The 18,260-nt window shown below is 43.2% G+C and overlaps 2 protein-coding genes across 2 annotated transcripts in view; both read left to right on the top strand.

Annotated features, from left to right (window-relative positions):
* The first annotated feature begins 556 nt into the window (after positions 1–556).
* LOC148503975 (uncharacterized) lies at positions 557–3,524 on the top strand. Its single transcript, XM_088448946.1, has 2 exons — positions 557–1,315; positions 2,906–3,524. Exons 1-2 carry the CDS (start codon positions 912–914, stop codon positions 3,087–3,089), a joined length of 588 nt encoding a protein of 195 aa, XP_088305072.1. The 5' UTR covers positions 557–911; the 3' UTR covers positions 3,090–3,524.
* A 1,216-nt stretch (positions 3,525–4,740) lies between these two features.
* The window catches only part of GALNT2 (polypeptide N-acetylgalactosaminyltransferase 2), a 135,065-nt gene continuing 121,545 nt past the window's right edge, over positions 4,741–18,260 (top strand). The window contains exon 1 of the mRNA XM_088448977.1: positions 4,741–4,991. Within this exon, the coding sequence (XP_088305103.1) occupies positions 4,893–4,991 (99 nt within the window). The 5' untranslated portion in view covers positions 4,741–4,892. The remainder of the gene's footprint in view (positions 4,992–18,260) is intronic.

The raw sequence follows: 18,260 nt of genomic DNA, 5'->3' as shown, positions 1-18,260 counted from the left end.
GCTTGGAAGCCACTTGGAAAGACTGGATAGCCTTGAGTGGACGTTAGGAGCTGGGAAGCTATGTGGAGTGGCTGGATAGCCGTGGGTAGACATTGGTAGCTGAGTGGCTACGTGGAGCGGCTGGATAGCCGTGGGTAAATGTTGGTAGCTGAGTAGCTACGTGGAGCGGCTGGAGAGCCGTGGGTAGACGTTGGTAGCTGGGTGGCTATGTGGAGCGGCTGGATAGCCGTGAGTAGACGTTGGAGCTGAGTGGCTACGTGGAGTGGCTGGAGAGCCGTGGGTAGACGTTGGTAGCTGGGTGGCTACGTGGAGCGGCTGGATAGCCGTGGGTAGACGTTGGTAGCTGGGTGGCTACGTGGAGCGGCTGGATAGCCGTGGGTAGACGTTGGTAGCTGGGTGGCTACGTGGAGCGGCTGGATAGCCGTGGGTAGACGTTGATAGCTGGGTGGCTACGTGGAGTGGCTGGATAGCCATGGGTAGACGTTGGTAGCTGGGACGCTACGTGGAGCGGCTGGGTAGCCGAGTGGAGACGTTGGTAGCTGGGTGGCTATGTGGAGCGGCTGGGTAGCCAAGTGGAGACGTTGGTAGCTGGGACGCTACATGGAGCGGCTGGGTAGCCGAGTGGAGACGTTGGTAGCTGGGAAGCTACGTGGAGCGGCTGGATAGCCGAAACACCTTTGGAGCACAGTGAGAAGGCTCACTTAGTAAAACTAAGAGACTAGTTGCACTGGCAACTTGTGTCAGCATTGTGGATCCAACAGTGGAGACCGCCCTGAGAGAGGAGTACGGCGCGGGAGCCGGAAGACAGCGCGGGTCAGCACCCGCAAAGGTAAGCGGCGGGGTCTGATTCTGGGGTGTCCAGGGCAGCGTGTGACACAGAAACAAGTAAAACTTGGGTAGAATGCCTTCCAATGACTCTACATTCTGTAAGAAATACCCCATTGAAAAAGATTAAGCTGACACCATATGAGATACTATTTGGTAGTCCATACAAACTTGGTTGTTACTTTCCTCAGCAGTTGCAACATCTACATGGTGATCTGACTGGTTATATGATACAGTTGCAGAAACAACTAACTCAAATCCACCATCAGGTGTTTTCATCTATTCCAGATCCCAATGCAGACTGTAGTTCTCATAAGCTGCAGCCTGGAGACTGGGTAGTCATCAAAAGACATCTGAGGAAGGTCCTTGAGCCCAGATACGAGGGTCCTTACCAGGTTCTCCTGACAACTCCTACAGCGGTGAAGGTGGCAGAGAAAAATACGTGGATACACGCATCGCATTGCAAGATCTTTACACAAGGGGATTTGGAGTAAAATTAATAAATATATGCTTTTAGGCCCCAATCCTGATAGAGGCTTGTGGGGATGTATTCTATGTTCTGCTATGGTTATTATACTTATTTTAGCAATGAATTTTGAGGAATTGATAAACGGGGTAATGATGCTTTTAATAGTACAAATGGAACTAATCAATCCTTGGTAAGAGTTAAAAGAGAATTGCATGAACAGCTTAATGAAATATGGGATAACAAGTTCTTGCAAATGCACTATCGTTTAATGCAAGGTATTAACCTCACTGATTGTTGGATTTGTACACATTCCCCGATTTCAGCTAAAACCATGCCATATGTGGCAACCCCAGTAAGTTGGGATGAATTAAGTAAAGATATAGACACCTGGACTAGGCCAATAAAATTGACACATGAGCCATTTAACAACTCAGCAGTACAATTGTTTGTGGCTGGGTGGACCCAACCCCCCTTTTGGAAAGCAGTACGTGATGGTTCATTTGACCAGTGGAACAATTTTGGCCAAATGTGCTATCAAGACGACTGTGTTAATATTAAAAATGAAGGGTCTAAAAATGCAAACCTAAAGTTAGGAACTATTAATTTTAAAGTAAATGTTACCTTTTATGCTAAACAAGTAATTCGCTAAATTGGTGAGGTACCGATACAACAACTACTAATAGAATATAACACTAGCGATACTAGATGGGAACAATATCTCAATCATTCCAGTGTTTGGGATAACACCACAAATGATATACGATGCACTTCGGATGACCAAGGTATATATCACGTGCTAGAGAGTTGCCCTGTAAAAAATACTTCAAGGTTGTTATGGCATGCTCAACAAGTAATTAAAACTGGACAGCATTTACTACCAGAAGGGTATTAATTTATGTGTGGTAATAAGGCATATAAATTTCTACCCTGGGGAGGGTCAGGCAGTTGCACTATAGCAAGACTGAGCCCAGCCTCATGGATAGCAGAAACCATAGATATAACCAATAGCCCAGCAAATCATCGAGTAAGGAAGGATCTTATAAAAAGTAAATCTCATGCTCATGATTTAGTATATATCCCATGGTATAAGAAAATGGGCCTAGCTTTATCAATATCCGGACTTAGTATACAGAATGCTCATAATATAGAAGCATTAGCTAAATTATTTGACAACGTTACAGGTGAAATATTGGATGTATTAGAAATAGTTGATGAGACTTTAAAGTATCATACCAAGATTCTCAGACAGCATCAGCTGATTCTGGACTATCTAACGGCCTCACAAGGGGGCATGTGTCAGATAGTGGGACCTGCTTGCTGTAATTATATAGCTGATAATTTTACTGACCCAATATATGCACACTTGAAGAAAGTCAAGGAATTGAAGGAGCAGTTTAGGAAGACGCATAATGATCCAGAGTATGATATTGATAGTAATGGATGGTTTTCATGGTTGAATCCAGCAAATTGGTTCAAGGGGATAGGAGGTTGGCTTTCAGGTATCCTCATGTTAATAGCTAAAGGATTTGCATTAGTAGTAATCATTTATATTGTTGTTAGATTTGTTGTATGGTTAATAAGGAAAATACTTACACTTGATTACTGTTCTAGGTTTAAAGCATCTAAAGAAATGTCAAAGACAACTATGATCCTGCTACATGAATACGCCCAGAACTTCTGTGTAATCTGCAAGACAAGAGAACCATTGCTTTGCAGAGACTTGTGCGAACAATGTATGGCAAAAATAGAAGACTTCTACAAGGATACGGATGAAAAGGAAGATTCAGGACTATAGGGACTAAGAGACTCATCGCCTATATGGTCTTGAATGGGCACTGCCCCATGCAGCTACCTCGTTAGGGGGGATAACTTGTTGTGTGAAGTAGGGACCAAATACATAGGGGGTGGATCATGGCTAGGTAAGTTAGAAAAAACAATAGTATGTAAGATTTGAATCGAAAAGGAGGAAAATGTGGAAGTATAGAATTCATTTTGTATCCTAAAAGTCTTTTCAAGTATGCCACGTATTCATTGTAAGTAAATGCATAGGGCAGGAAAGAGTTAATTCCGTGTGCAGACTCAGTCATATATTCACAGAAAAGCATATGTACATATATGGTAAGGTATGCGATTCCAAATCTTTACCCAGCCCTGTGGTTTTTTCTAAATGTAATCGAAGACAGATGTGTACTTTCGAAACTATAAATGTATGTAGTTTGCCGCCATTAAACCAGAGATTGATTTCACATTACACAAGACAGTCGTGTTCTTGGATCTCTCTCTCCTGTGTATACACAGCATTGTGCTATAGCAAACAAAAGCAACAAGGGTCTCTGAGCTCATTGTATTTATAGCCATAGCTTAAATAAAGAACTGACTGTACTAAAGATAGCTGTGCTCAAGCATGGATATCCTTAAAACCTGGACTGTAAAGGCAGCCTTTGGGAACTTCTGGTATACCAGTAACGGATATCTCAGGTGTTAACCTTTTGATATATTGAAAATAACTCTGTCGGCAGTGAAAACAATGGAGAAATAGCTGTTTTCAGCTTAATAAATAGACCTCTAAAACATCTTGATTATTAATGACTTTTCCTTTAAATGCTGGTGAAGTTAGGGAGTGAAGTTAGACAAAAATAAATAAGCCACATGGATAAGGCTACCAGAGAGTCCCTATATTGCTGTCTATCCCTAAACATCAGTGTTTTCCAACCTCGGTGCTCAAACAGTCCAGGCTGTAAGGATAGCCATACTTGATCACAGGTGACTTAATTAGTTAGGGCTCCATTTATCAACGAACCATAACCCCTTTAGTGCTCTCACCATCTTTAGATGGCGAGAGCAATGCGATCCCCATTGCCAGCGAAGCTTTCCAGGCACTGCCGGGTCCCCGTGTCATGCACATGCGCAGAAGGACCGTCGCTCATGTGCATTACACAAGATCACCGTCACTGCCAGCAGTCCAGCGTAGGACCTCGCAGACAGGAGGACTCCGCTACACCTCGCCGGAGGGGTATCGGTAAATAATAGTGGATTTTTCGTTTGTATCACAGTGATACTAAACGAAAAATTCTGCTGGTGTTTACCTTTGTTGATACATGGGGGCCTTATTTTGCTTTAACCACCTGTACACAAGCATGTACATCCTTAAAACCTGGACTGTACGTGTGCCTTTGAGGAACGAGGTTGGGAAACACTGCTATGATACGTGGTACACAGAGTGCTGCTGCTCTCACTGCCTGTACTCGCAGCGTCCATTACACACAGGCAGAGGGGGTGGAACAGCATCAGGTAACCATGGTAACTACTCTGATCCCACCCACCCCCACCGGCACCCCCTTTCGCCGCCTCCGATTGGCTCAGCCAGTACAGCGCGACCTTTGCCCCCTGACCTGGTGATGTTCGCTGTTTCCTGTCAGTGGCCTTGTTGCAGTCAGTGAGGAGTCGGTGCCAGAGGGGATGAGGTAGAGGGAGGGAGGGACAGAGAGCACGGGGGCGGGCGGCCAGCGCACACTCCTCTCTACTCAGCTGCCTGGTGGGACGTGGGGAACCTTCTACATCCGCCGCCGCCGCCGCTCTCCTGTCTGTAACAGCAGCGATGAGGAGGAGATCGCGGGTGCTGCTGTGCTTCGCCTTCCTCTGGCTGCTCGGCATCGCCTACTACATGTACTCCGGCACATCTGTCAGCGGCCGTAAGGTAATGACCCGGGGACGGAGACATCAGGTTATGCTGACATGTAATCACTATAGTACAGTGACATGTGCTGCTCCTTCTTTCCCCCTGTTAGCTGCCCCTCCTGTGGCTGTACATGGATTGTGGAATGGTGACGTGGGGAAATAATACAGTTATGATTACCCATTTGAACAAACGGATCAAATTTCGAAATAATCATAAGCTGTGTGTACATGTGTGTGTGTGTGTGTGTGTGTGTGTGTGTATATATATATATATATATATATATATATATATATATATTTATTATGCACCAACATACCGAGAGAATTAAAGGATGTACCAGGTAACTGGCTGAAAAAGAAGAAAGGCTGTTTTTCTTGCCTTGGATGCACAACCTGTAGATCACTGATTGTAGGACAATTCTTTACCCGTCCACATAGTGGCAGAAAGATTATGATTAACCATAGACTGTCCTGTCAGATGGGCCACATAATCTACTTTTTGAAGTGCCCATGTGGACTGTTCTATGTGGGCAAGACCACTTGAACCTTTAGGGAAAGGATGACGCAGCATCGTTCTTCTATTCGACTAGCCTATTCCAACAATGGGTCGGATAAACCAGTAAGCAGCCCATTTTCTACTACTTGGTCACCGAGTTTCTGTATTAAGATATATGATCATTGACTGTGTGCCACCACCAAAAAGAGGTGGAGACAGAGGCCCTGATTCAGAGCGCTCGCTCTGAATCAGGGCCGGTCCTTTTTTTAAATTTATTTATTTTTAGAACGGCCTCCTGGCCGCTCGCATAGCTGTGTGTGACCACCCACAGCTATAGCGAGCGGCCAGGAAGATGGTCGCGATGGTCAAGACCATCGCGACCATCGGGCTTGTGACGAGACCCTTGTGGTAGGGTCTCGTTGCCGCAAGCCCAGAGAGATTTCGGCTCTAACAGAGCCGGAATCTCTCCACTGACATCACATGGGAACGCCTCCGTTTGGGCAGCCACCCCCCCTGCCCGCCCACCAAAGGGGGCGTGCTGTCACTCAACATCGACAGCACGCCCCCTTTGATGCGATACCCGGAGCGACGCATTGCCCGTCGCTATCTGCGTCTCGCGCATACGTTCGGCTATCGCTGTCTGATCGTCCTGCACCCTCCTGGTGTGCTGGATGATCGATATCGATCATCCAGTACACCACCAACTCAGTCTATAGCGACCCGCGGGTCCCTATAGTAACCTGGTCGATATCGACCAGGTTGGCCTGCATGCACGGGTGATGGATGATATCGCTATCGTCCATGCGTGCCAGCACATCGCATGTCGTTGGTCACCGAAAAATGCACGATATCATCGATATCGTTATCGTGCATTTAAATCGCTCCGTGTGTACGCACCAAGTCACTTGTGTTTTTGTGGAGATAGTTGCTAGGCAACTGACACCTCCGTGATTTGCACCTTGCTGGTAGCAACACCACTGGAGGCTAAACAAGGTGGCTTCAGAGGACTTGAATAACAAGCAATAAGGCCCTTTACAATTTTGTGCCTTAAACAAAGTTTGTGTACATTGAACCATCAAAAAGCAAAGGTATCACTATCTTGTTCATGCTAAAAATATTCCGTATTTCGGAATATTTGAATATGGGAAACTCAACCTGTAATAATAAGATATATTCTCAGCAGAGTCAGAGTACGATTAGAGACTTCTGTTGTCGGGACTGGTTGCTATACAACGGCACTTCCGGTTTTCACGGAGCCTTACACACTGAGGGAGTAGCTCATAATGAAGAGTCCTAGGGTCACAGAATCCCCACGAGGTAATAGGGCTGAATCTAGATATTTGAATATGCCATTGAGTACCAGATTAAGTGAGTTTATTGCTAGTAAATATTATCTTGTTGTTTGGAACAGATGGATGACGTCACTTCCGGTGGTGTCCCACGTAATTAAGTCTGTGGGTTTTTAAGGAGGGTGGCTTGCACTAAGGGATATACTGCGGTCTTGTCCCTATGTCTGGGTCTATATGTCCTGAAGAAGGTCACTTAGTATGGCCGAAACGTCGACTCTGCTTGTGATGTGAGTAATAAACCAACGTTTAAGCAGAAGTCCTGGTGCTCTCATTTTCTATTGGATTCTAAATGTGCTGCGTCAAAAATTTTTTTTGCTAGACTACTGGGGTATGCACCTCAGGTGTCGGAACACTGAAATGTGAGTGCCACTCCACCCGTTTTTTTTTTTTTTTTGCTTCGTGGTGATTTAATGGTATTCTATTATATAACTAGGTTATACTTATTGGAAATCAAGTACAAGTTGCAGTGGTGCATATACAGGACCCCTGGCCTAGCAATGTTACCATTGCTCCAGTGAGATGTTACTTACTACTAGTATATTAGTGACCATTACACTGTGCCTTATCGATTCCATATTCATACTGTCCCTGTTTGTAAGTATGGCGGACATGACTGCTGTGTTATTTTTAATTCAGTTGTTCTTCATTTCCCAAACATGTACTGTTTCATTTCATAAATTCAGGGAATATTGCAATTGACTGCAAGATGGTTAACGCTATTATTATTCCCCTTTCCTTTGTTTTCCTCATCACCCCAATAACTTGTGATCTGCCATTGCTGCTTCATAACATCATTTTTTACTGTGCTCCGAACACTGCTGGCAATGAATGTGTTTGCATACAAACAGCTGTTTTGGTGCTTGAACTTGGCTCTGATTGTACTATACAGCCATTATCAGGAAGTGACTAAAATGGCACTTGGTAGCTTTATATGTTGCTGCAGGGTAGCTGGTAAATTCACATTTTTTTAATATTTGGTATTTCAGAATATTTGGATATGGGAGACTCAGCCTGTACCAGCATACTCCACATTGCTTTACAGTTGGGTGCAAACACTATAATAAATGAAGAATTATTAACTGTCAAAGCTGTAAGCTAACCCGGCTCGCAAGCTTACAATCAGTAGCTTTTTATGCGAGAGGTTATGTGCCGTTTATTTAATCTGAATTTTCATTGAAGCTACAAGATTTATTTTTGTTTAACAGTATATTATCTTTCTAGTACTCTTAGGGGGCCTCTTGAAGATAATGTCATATCTTTGTACTAGTTGAAACGTGCACTTGATAAAATAGGGAAAACCGCACCAGTATAGAAATTTTGTCAGAATTTTTATGCTGACAGAAGTTATATTCCCCATCTAACCAGCACTCCCACTTGTGCCATGTTGGTGATCAATCCTGTAAATATAAAATTATTAAAGAAATCCCATCATCAGTTCTCATGGCTTCTAATGGGAAGATTCAATTCTGCAGGTAGTGCCGGCAGGCATCGCTATGATGCCAGGCTGTACACATATCGGGCAATTATGGAAATGCCTACATTCCAAAGTTTTCCTTCACACCTCTATGGAGTGTGGGTGAAAACTTGTGATTTATTATTTATTTATTAACAGTTTCTTATATAGCGCAGCAAATTCCGTTGCGCTTTACAATTTGAATTAACATTAACATTTTACTTGTAAAAGATAGACATACATACATAAAAGACATACATAAATGTAAGAGGGCCCTGCTCGCAAGCTTACAATTTATAGATTGTGATGCCGGCAGAAACATTGTCGGGCATTGAATTCCCCCCTCACAATGCTCATGTTTGGAGTGACTATTTAGTTGCAGGAGGGCATTATGTCTGGTGAGCTGTTCTTGGTGATAGATGGCACAATGACTTAGCATACTGTAGCTGCCGAACAGCATTATTGCTCTAATTTGATAACCTATTTTCATCAAAAAACAAAAATAAAATTTCCAGCTACATAACCATAATTTTATTTATCAAAATTTCCTATATCAAGGTTATAGGTCTGATAAAAAGAATCAACACTGCAATTTAACACAAAAATAAAACACTGAGGCTGCTGTGCGATACTCCCCTTCCCTATAGACCACAGGTTCTCAGGACCCCAAACAGCACATGGTTTCCATGTCTCCTCACAATATCACAAGTTAAATAATTTATCTCCACCTGTGGATCTTATAAAATGTGTTGAAGAGTAATAAATACACCTGTACCCCTGCTGGGTAAGGCCCCCCATACATCAGACGTCCGATCTTGCGATCCTTCAATCGGATCCGTCACGGTTTCGCGATGTGCCAATCACGTAAATTTTTTGAACGTAACTGGCGTATTCTGTTGCTAACAGAATAGGTATAGCGTCAGTAAAAGTAGCACAGCAATACTTGTTACATAGAGAGCTGTCTGATCTTACTGGCAGCATGTTTTCCAAAATAAGCCCTGTCACCGTCCAAACCCGGTTTATTTGGCGATCTGGCTTTTTGCCCTTATAAATATTCCTCACATATCCTTTAATTTACTAAATATTCTGCTAAAATTCAGCTTCACTGTTGCTCTTTATTAACCACTATCAGAAGTGACCTTTTTGTTGTCTGAGGCAGAAGCGTTTAAAAATGCAGATTTTGCCACAAGATTTAGAACAGCTTAGTTACTGTATGCCGTTATAATAATGCGGGTTTGCCATTTAAAACTATTGCTGCATTAAATCCAGCCTCAAAATAACAAAAAAATTGCCACTTTTGCAAACTCTTACCCTATTACAGCCCCCCTCATTTATAATTATACAGCCGGTTAGAAGTTCCTGTCCAGAGAGCTCTGCTGTGTAAAAATCTGCTTATTATAGTACTGTGCCATCATTTTAATCACTAATTAGAAGATTGTTAAAAGTCCTCAACTGTTCTGTTAATTAATGAGACTGTGGTGTCACCAAGCACGAAAATCAACAATGTTTTGTTCCACTACTGCAAGAAAGTGAGTGAGTGCTAGAGATTCGTTTTGTGGCAAAGCCCTCTTTGTGGTTGAAGCTAAACTCCTCTACCACCAACCAAGATAGGCAGCATCATGCAGGGCTCAGTATGTATGTACTTGTGAGGTGTGGCGATTATGAGAACTTAGGGGCTCATCAGGAGAATCGCTGTGCTTCTTCTGAGGCAATTGTTGAGTCATCCTTCACATTGGCAGAGGCAATTGTGGACTCATCCTCTACAGTGCCAGCTGTCCTCTGGTAAAAATAAATAACAATTTTTTAAATGTTTTTTATTTTTCGATAACTATTTAACACAACATTTGTCTGCGTATATCTAAAGATTCCTGCTTTCAGAAACACAAACTGTTGTAACAGTGGTTGGGTATGGATCGTTTGTGGCACAGTCACATTGTTTACATCCTGCACATCTTTCCTTAAACGATCTTTAATTGACTACCACTTTATACAGCTCTTTATCTGTATTAAAACACATGTGATATAGGTAAGTATATAATGACTGTGACACATGCATAAATATGAAGGTGTTTAAATCTCAGAAAAAAATAAAATTTGTTCATGATTTGCTGATTATTTTGGACATAACATTTGAATTTTAAGGAACCTCTATATATTTTAGAATTATTTACATAAGCAGGCAAAGGTTTGAGACAATTGGTGAAATACAGATCATACCATCTTTCAATGCTACATACAATCACTATATGACAATGAATATTAACTACATGATATATTATTTAATAGGAAAACCTATGCATGCATACATGTGCATGACAAGCTACTACTAAGGGCTTGACAATTGACAGTGATACATGTTCCATTTGTTTCTAATTACTGTTTTAATTAGCTTTCTCAATGCTCTCCAGTTTGAACATGTATTCAAAATCGTGTGCTGTCCAAATTGCTTCCCAGCTGTCATCCATCTTGTACTTGTTGCTGTGGATGAACTTGGAGGAGTAAAGGGTTTGGCCGTAGCTGCATGGCTTTATTTAAGTTTATATAGGCCGGGCCGTGGGGCAGGGTGCTGCACCCTTCCTGATTTACTATGCCATCCGTTCCTTGTGTGAAAATTGGAAGTAGTTATCCTGTCAAGCCAAATGCATGTATTAACCTCATTAATCTTTCCTTGTTGACTGCATGTGATAGTGTTAACAATAAGTTCCCGATGAATTTCTGGCTGCGTGCATTTCTGCTCATTACAATAGGTCAATGGTTCTCAAACTCTGTCCTCGGGACCCCACACATGTCACGTTTTCTAGGTCACCTAGCAGGTGCACAGGTGTGGTCATTACACATTTTCAAAGATCCACAGATGGAGTTAATTATTTCACTTGTGACTCTGTGAGGAGACCTGGAAAACATGCACTGTTTGGGATCCTGAGGACAGAGTTTGAGAACCTGTGCGATAGGTAAACCTTGCAAATTTTTGTTCACACCTCTATAGGACACAAGCACAAATGATGTTTTCCTACGCTAATATGCCACAACGCTTTAGCACTCAAGGTTCTAACTTTACAACCTTTGAGCGATGAGATAATCATAAACCAAATACAACTATATTACAATTGTAATAGTATTAATAACATTTGAGGCATGTGACATTAATTCAATACCTATAAAAAAAAAAAAACACTTGTTTCCCATAATAAACAAATCCGAGGGACTTAACATTTGCTCTCCCAGAATCCATTACTACCTATACCCCTTTTGCACCCAAGTCCCAGGTCTGACCCAGTATTTGGAACATGGTTCCAAACTGGGTCAGACCAGGGACAGACCCCTTTTACACTGTGGCACTGACCAGGGTTATTTCCGGGTCGACATCGTTCACACTACACCCATGTGCAGTGGAACTCTTCTGCTGGAGCATGGATGACCTCATCTTCAAGTGCGGGGAAATCCGGATCTCCCCTGCTGTAATCGGGATCCGGGTCAGACGACCCGGGTTACCTGTTTACACTGCAATGTTACACAGTATGTTCCCTCGTGAAACCATGCAAGCTACCCAGGTTGGATTACTGGGTCAATCGACCTGAGAATCCAACCCTGGCCCCTCTTACACCGAGCAGCAACCCGGGTTAACCCGGCAATTACCTGGGTTTTAGCGCCGGTGTAAAGCGGGTACTACTGTCAGAGGATGTAGTGTGTTAGTGATTCTCAAGTTGACAAAGTTTATTATTTGAAAGGGTATGTTGTTACATTCAGTAATATATATTTATGTATTTTAGCCATTCTAGACACCATTCAGTTCCTGGCAGTGTGCATGTCACTGAGGGCCTGATTCAGAGATCTATGAAAACGCAAAAGGTTTCTTACATTTTCGATGGTAGGAGGACTAAACATGTACAGAACAAATCCTGTGAGATCGCTCACGGCCTGATTCAGCAAGGAATGCAAATGAGAGAACGCACGCACTCGCCCGATGTTTCCGCACTGTGCATGCATCGCAATGCGCGTTACGCGAACCTGCAAATGTGATAGGAACTGCGTATGCAGAGGCTATGCAGTTCCCATCGCAGAGTGATTGACAGGAAGTGCCGTTTGTGGGTAGTGACGGGGGTGGTTGGGCGAACACAGGCTTGCCAGTGTGTTGCATGGGCATGCATAAATTATCCACTGCAATACCATACGCAGCCTGAGGCCTCATAGCGTGACCTGAAGTTAGCAATTCCCGAGTGAGGTCTGACCTGCCTTAACTGTGCGCATGAGTCCGATGTTACCGATTGTTTCGCTATGTTGCCCAAGTATACGGATGTGTGTAAGGGGAAGTGGGCATCCTTATGGTATGCTGTGATCGCAATGTGATTGCAAACATTTGCATTTCACCGCTAATATTAGCAACTGCGGTGCGTGCCATCTAGCAGAATAGCGATCTTGCTGAATCAGGCCCACAGTCTCATTTTGTTGGCGTGCCAGCATCTGCATTTTCTGGTGCAGATTTCTTGGCCCCGGCTGAGCAGTTTCGCTGGCCAGTCTGAATAAGCTTAGGCTTAAGGTGGGTACACGCCTTTGCTCCTGACCAGCCAAGTAGAGTGTAAGCAGCTTGCACCCTGTAACCCCGTAGCTAAAAATGGCAGTGTGTACGTTCCTCTATGAGATCTGCGGATCGACGTCTAAAATTTTTAAGCGCACATAAGATGCAACCTCTTGATCCGACAGCAGCAGGAGCATGGCCAGTCATCCGATATTGGGTGATCGACCCGACAATTATAGATGTGTACCCAGCTTTACCCAAATGGACATTGGATACAACAGTCGTGATGGTGATTTCATGCTGCACCTTTGCAGATTTTAGCATCGCTGCTGCATCCAAAGACTCAGCAGTGATGCTGTTAGCGTCCATCTCTGAATCACCCTCTGAGCTTTTTGGTTCCCCAGTAGCACACATTGCCCCCTAAGCATTTGACTGCGAGGTTCACTCAGTAGGTGGAAATTGCAGTGCTTAAAATAAAAAAAATACCATATTTATTATAAAGTACCTACATTTATTAAAACTGTTCTGTATGTTAACTATGGGCCTCATTCAACTTGGATCGCAAGTCTATGGATGCACGCACCCGGTTGATGTTTGTGTTCTGCAAATGCACCGCAGTGCGAGTCGTCCGATGAGCTTGCCAATGCAGCGGATACTCCTGAGCCATCGCAGAGTGACAGGAAGCACTGTTTGGGAGTGGAATGGGGGGGTCGAAGGAACTCAGGCGCCTGTGTGTTTGAACGACATTACAGGGATGTGCATAATTTAGCCCCTGCGATTGCATATGCAGCCAGAGGTCTACATAGTGACAGGAAGTTTTGCAGTTTGTGAGTCAGGGTTTGCTTAACCACAACTGTGCAAATTTGTCTGATGTTTTCGCTGACTTGTGGATTTATGTAATGGGAAGTGGACGGATTTATACGGTGGTGGGCATCTTGGTATAGTGCTGCTATCGCGTTCATTTGCAGAATTTTGCAGCGTGCTGCTGCAGACTTGTGATCCGTGCTGAATGAAGCCCCATGTCCATACATGAAAACCAAATTGGTCTTATTCTATCATCTGCGGTTGAGCTAAACTGCTTGTTCCCTGGTACCTTCAGGCACTTATGATCTTGGCACATGAAGGTATAGGATGTTGGTTAGACAGATGTTTGAAAATGTCCCCTCAAACCACATTTTGATTTGCATAAAATTATGAAGTTGGCCAAAACTGACACTGTGTGGTCTTCTTTACTTCTGGATGTTTCTAGTAACTGCTTTACTTAGGAATTAACAGGAATTAAGATGTTTAACGCCTTGTTGTGTATCTTACAGCCATATTATTGTTAACCAGCTTAGGTCCTGCTATGTCATTTAGGGGTACCATGATGGTAAGTCTGCATAAAAAAATCCTCTTTGATGGAAACATTTGTCAAATAACCTGCCCTGAAACATATGCATAAATGTATTTGTTATTGGTAGATTATGCTGTCTTTTTACAGTTTTAACACTTTAAGGGGTAAATTTACTAAAGAGAGAGTTTTTAGAAGAGAGTTTTAAAAGTGATGTTGCCCATAGCAACCAATCAGAGGTGGTGTCAAACTCGGGCCCTTAAGCTGCAGTGGAATTACATATCCCAGCATGCACTGACAGAGTTTTGCTATTAGGGCATGCTAAAACTGTGGCAGGGCATGCTGGGATTTGTAGTCCCACAGCAGCTGGAGGACCCGAGTTTGACACCACTGTTCTAGAAGGTGCTAGTTAAATTTTAAGTAGAATCCAATTGGTTGCTATGGGCAACATCACTTTTAAAACTCACTTCTAAAAACGCTCACTTTAGTAAACTTACCCCTTAGTGTCTGACGTTTCTGTTTTTATTTTGCAAGATTATTTAACTTTTTTTAAATATACATCCAATAGACCGGCACTCCAATTAAAACACAAAAGTACCCAGGTGCTCGCCGAGATGCGGACACACCAGCATACATACAGTTCAGTGCTACGGGTGGCACTCCTGGGCTTTTTACAGCATGGATACTGGACACTCTGGAGTAAACACTGGAGTAAAGGGAGAGAGTACAGGGTTAATGCTGTACAAAACCCCGGAGTGCCGCCCACAGTACTGAACTTTTTTAAATATATATATTTTTTTAGTAGTGTGGTAGTGTTCATTCTAGCACCCTGCACTTCTCACAACCCGTGCAGTTCCTCTTTCTTGCTTGGGGTGTAGCTCTCTGCTCTGGTGCTTCTAGCACACTCTTTTGTCTGTATCACAGCAGTTTGTTGCATTAGCTGAGTGTACTAGAAGCCCCAGAGCAGAGATCGACACCGCAGGCAGGAAAGAGAAACTGCATGGGTTGGGGGCAATTTGGCATTTTCCAGATAGTTGTCACAAAAACTGGCAATTTATGGGGATTGCCGATTCAGATAAAAAGTTATCAGAATTGCTAAATCAGGGTGTCCAACATATTGAATTTCAGTGCTCAACCTGGGCTATAGATTAGTACTCTGTGGTAACAGCAGTGGCATAACTAGAGGGGGTCGGGCAGGGTGCGTGCCGTGGGACCGGCGGCACGGGGGGCGCCACCGGCCACGGTGTGGCCCGCTCTAGTTAGCCACCAGTGTAGCGCCGACCGCAGTGAGTGCGGTCAGCGCTACACGTTTACACAGGACCGGCGCTAGGCTTCCAGCGCCGGTCCTGTGCTGCACAGCTGAGCCCGTTCCCTCCCCCTGAGCGCTTGCCCAATAGCGCTAGGAGGTGGGCTCAAGCTGTGCATAACGCACGCATCGCTGCCAGCGCTGGCGGCGATGCGTGTGTTAAACAGCAGCCAATGAGAGTCAGATAGACTGTCATTGACTGCTGCAGCACCCATTGCAAGAGCCGGGCTTCCGTCCGGCTCCTGCAGTGGGTAATGGGATAGACGTCATGACAAAAAAGGGGTGTGTCATGTAGACACGACCCATTTTTAAGTGACCACGCCCATTTCATTTGCCGCGCACATCCGGGGGGAGGGGGGGGCCGCGGCGGCTCCCTTTTCAAATTTGCTCTGGACTCCAAATACCCTAGTTACGCCACTGGGTAACAGTGACCCTATTTGCAGACCTTTGCTAATAAAATGATGAACCTTTCAAGACTGACAGATCTCTGATTTGCTGAAAATTATCTGCAAATCACTAAAAGTACCTGTAATGTATGGGCGCAGATTGGTGGATTGGGGAATCTTTAAATCTGGGGGAAAGGACCACAATCTGTGAATTGCTTTTTCTGTGATTGCTGATGTATGGGCCCTTTTGTCCTCTGTGATGGTATAGAAAATCTTTTTTGACTAACAGGTGAATGCCATCCTCTGAAGCATAATGGAAGTCCCGGGGGGGTAAAAGGCACATAAGCATGAGTTGAATAAATTGTTTGTCAGCTGTTACATTACAGATTATTCAGATGGTGATGCTTCTACATCCATAGTTAGTGGGAACTAGCATTTTATAAGCATTCATAAAGTCAGAATGCATAGATATAATAATTATGCCAATCATTTAACAGTTGTGTTGCTAAGAAACTGCCTATTAGTTACATTTTGACATAAAGATGAACTGCTGTTTTCATTTTAAGGAAGAACATTATTTGTATTGCAAGTGAAGGAAGAACTGGATAAGGTCTTCTCATCACCGTTACAATTAAAGCCAGATTAAAGAAGATATATTACTGTATCTGGCATAATCCATCCATTATACCCCCAGCTGGCAGCTCTTACTAATGTCTCCTGAGCATCAGACATTATTTTTTGTTTTCTGCAGAGGCTGATAACGTTTCCCCCTTTCAACTCCATTGACCTATTTTGCTGTTTTCAGTGTAATCTCTAGTACACATGACACTGACTTTTTGGCCCATATTTAATAGCCTGTGATATGTGAGCAATGGCTGGATAACTGCTAAATTTAAACCAAAATTAGTTTAAGGAAGAACCAGGCTAGCTTTGTATTAAAACCAAATGTGGCTCTAAACCCGTGTATATCCCGCTGAAATCGTTCTGTACCTGCAAATCGCAGGCTATTAGGCTCTTTCACAATTGATATACCAATAGCCACTTTTAACACCATTCCCTGATGTTCTTCACACCTCTAGTCACTGCACTCTTGTAATTGCTGCAAGAGTAACATCAATCACATGCATTTAATTCTATGGGGGGAATTCAATTGCTTTGAAGGCCCCCCCACTTGCCCCGCTGGGCGTCTATATGATTGGGCGCCCGACGGAGTAATTAAGTTTTTTTCTTTTCTCCGTTTGGACGTCTAAAGCCATGGTGGGTACATTTCTTCTTGCAGCCTTCTGCTGTGCAAGAAGAAATATGTGCAAAGTCTGTTGCTTTGGGCGCCATAACTACTACTTTAGATGAATGTAGCTACTTTTGTTCTGCAAAACCCAGTGCTTTTAGGCGTGGTAATTACTAATGGGCGATGGAATTGCTCTGGCAGGTAACTATTTGTATAGACGGCCAACGGGCCGTTACTACACAAATAGTTACTTACTAAAAGGCAGTATTGTCTAGAAAACAAAAATCCCCGCCAAAAATTGCTGCTTTAAATACAGCGGAAAACGCAGAAAACCTTCAGCATGTAAACCGCTGTTTAGTGAATAAACCTCTAGTCTTGGTGAGACATATGATGCTGGAAAGAATAAGTAGTGTGGGGGAAGAGATACAATGATTCTTTAAGAGATGAAATTATTAGATTTTGTGTGGGTGTAGACTTATTTCACAATGAACAATATAATTTTATTTTATGCAGAGCCATACTGTCTAACTACTTTTCCATGTGTCATTGGCCCTGAATCACTGTACAAAATAGCAGAAATACATGACTTCCTATTGACACTTAGAATCTATAGCAACACCATAGTCAGGCTATTACAATCTCTAACAAACAAATGTTTTACTATGTAAAGACAGAGCTGCTTTGTCACCAAATTGTATCTAACGTGTCCTCATGTTTTCCTGCAATAGCGAGCATGTAGTAATTTGCACTTGAATAATTGGGACCTAGATAATGTAGCAGGTAGTAGGTGTCTGTTTCATTTTCAGGTGACCTAACACCAGACATGTTAAACCAATTACTTTGCACCTTCACATCAGGCACTCCTGAACATGGTTTCTGAAAGTGATACATAGATAACATATAGTGACTTTACAGTACTACAGGCTCCACAATGACCCCTATCAGCGTAGGCAGAGCTATGAGAGAGACAGTTACACAGTAATGAGCATGCCTTTGTACTGGCTATTGGGCGAAAATCGTGTTCTTCTGAAAAGTTAAAGGTCGTAAGGATCTGGGATCTGCAATATATGTGTAACATTGTAGTGAATAATCTTTAAATGTGTAGTTCTGACATGAATTGGAATATAACCCAGCGTTGCTCAACATTTGAAATTTACATTTTAGGTTTTCTTCCCTTTTTTTTTTTTTTTTTTTTTTTTGGTAAAGCACTGCGAAACACTAAAT

This window comes from Taudactylus pleione, unplaced genomic scaffold (assembly GCF_031769625.1).
Source record: "Taudactylus pleione unplaced genomic scaffold, aTauple2 ptg000473l, whole genome shotgun sequence".
Lineage (NCBI taxonomy): Eukaryota > Metazoa > Chordata > Amphibia > Anura > Myobatrachidae > Taudactylus > Taudactylus pleione.
The sequence above is the reverse complement of the archived record's forward strand: the minus strand, read 5'-3'. Positions and strand labels throughout refer to the sequence as shown.

Coding starts and splice junctions, on each gene's coding strand:
- LOC148503975 (XM_088448946.1), top strand. CDS start 912: ATGACTCTACATTCTGTAAGAAATACCCCATTGAAAAAGATTAAGCTG. Junction 1,316..2,905: donor TTTACACAAGGGGATTTGGA/GTAAAATTAATA, acceptor TTACTGTTCTAG/GTTTAAAGCATCTAAAGAAA.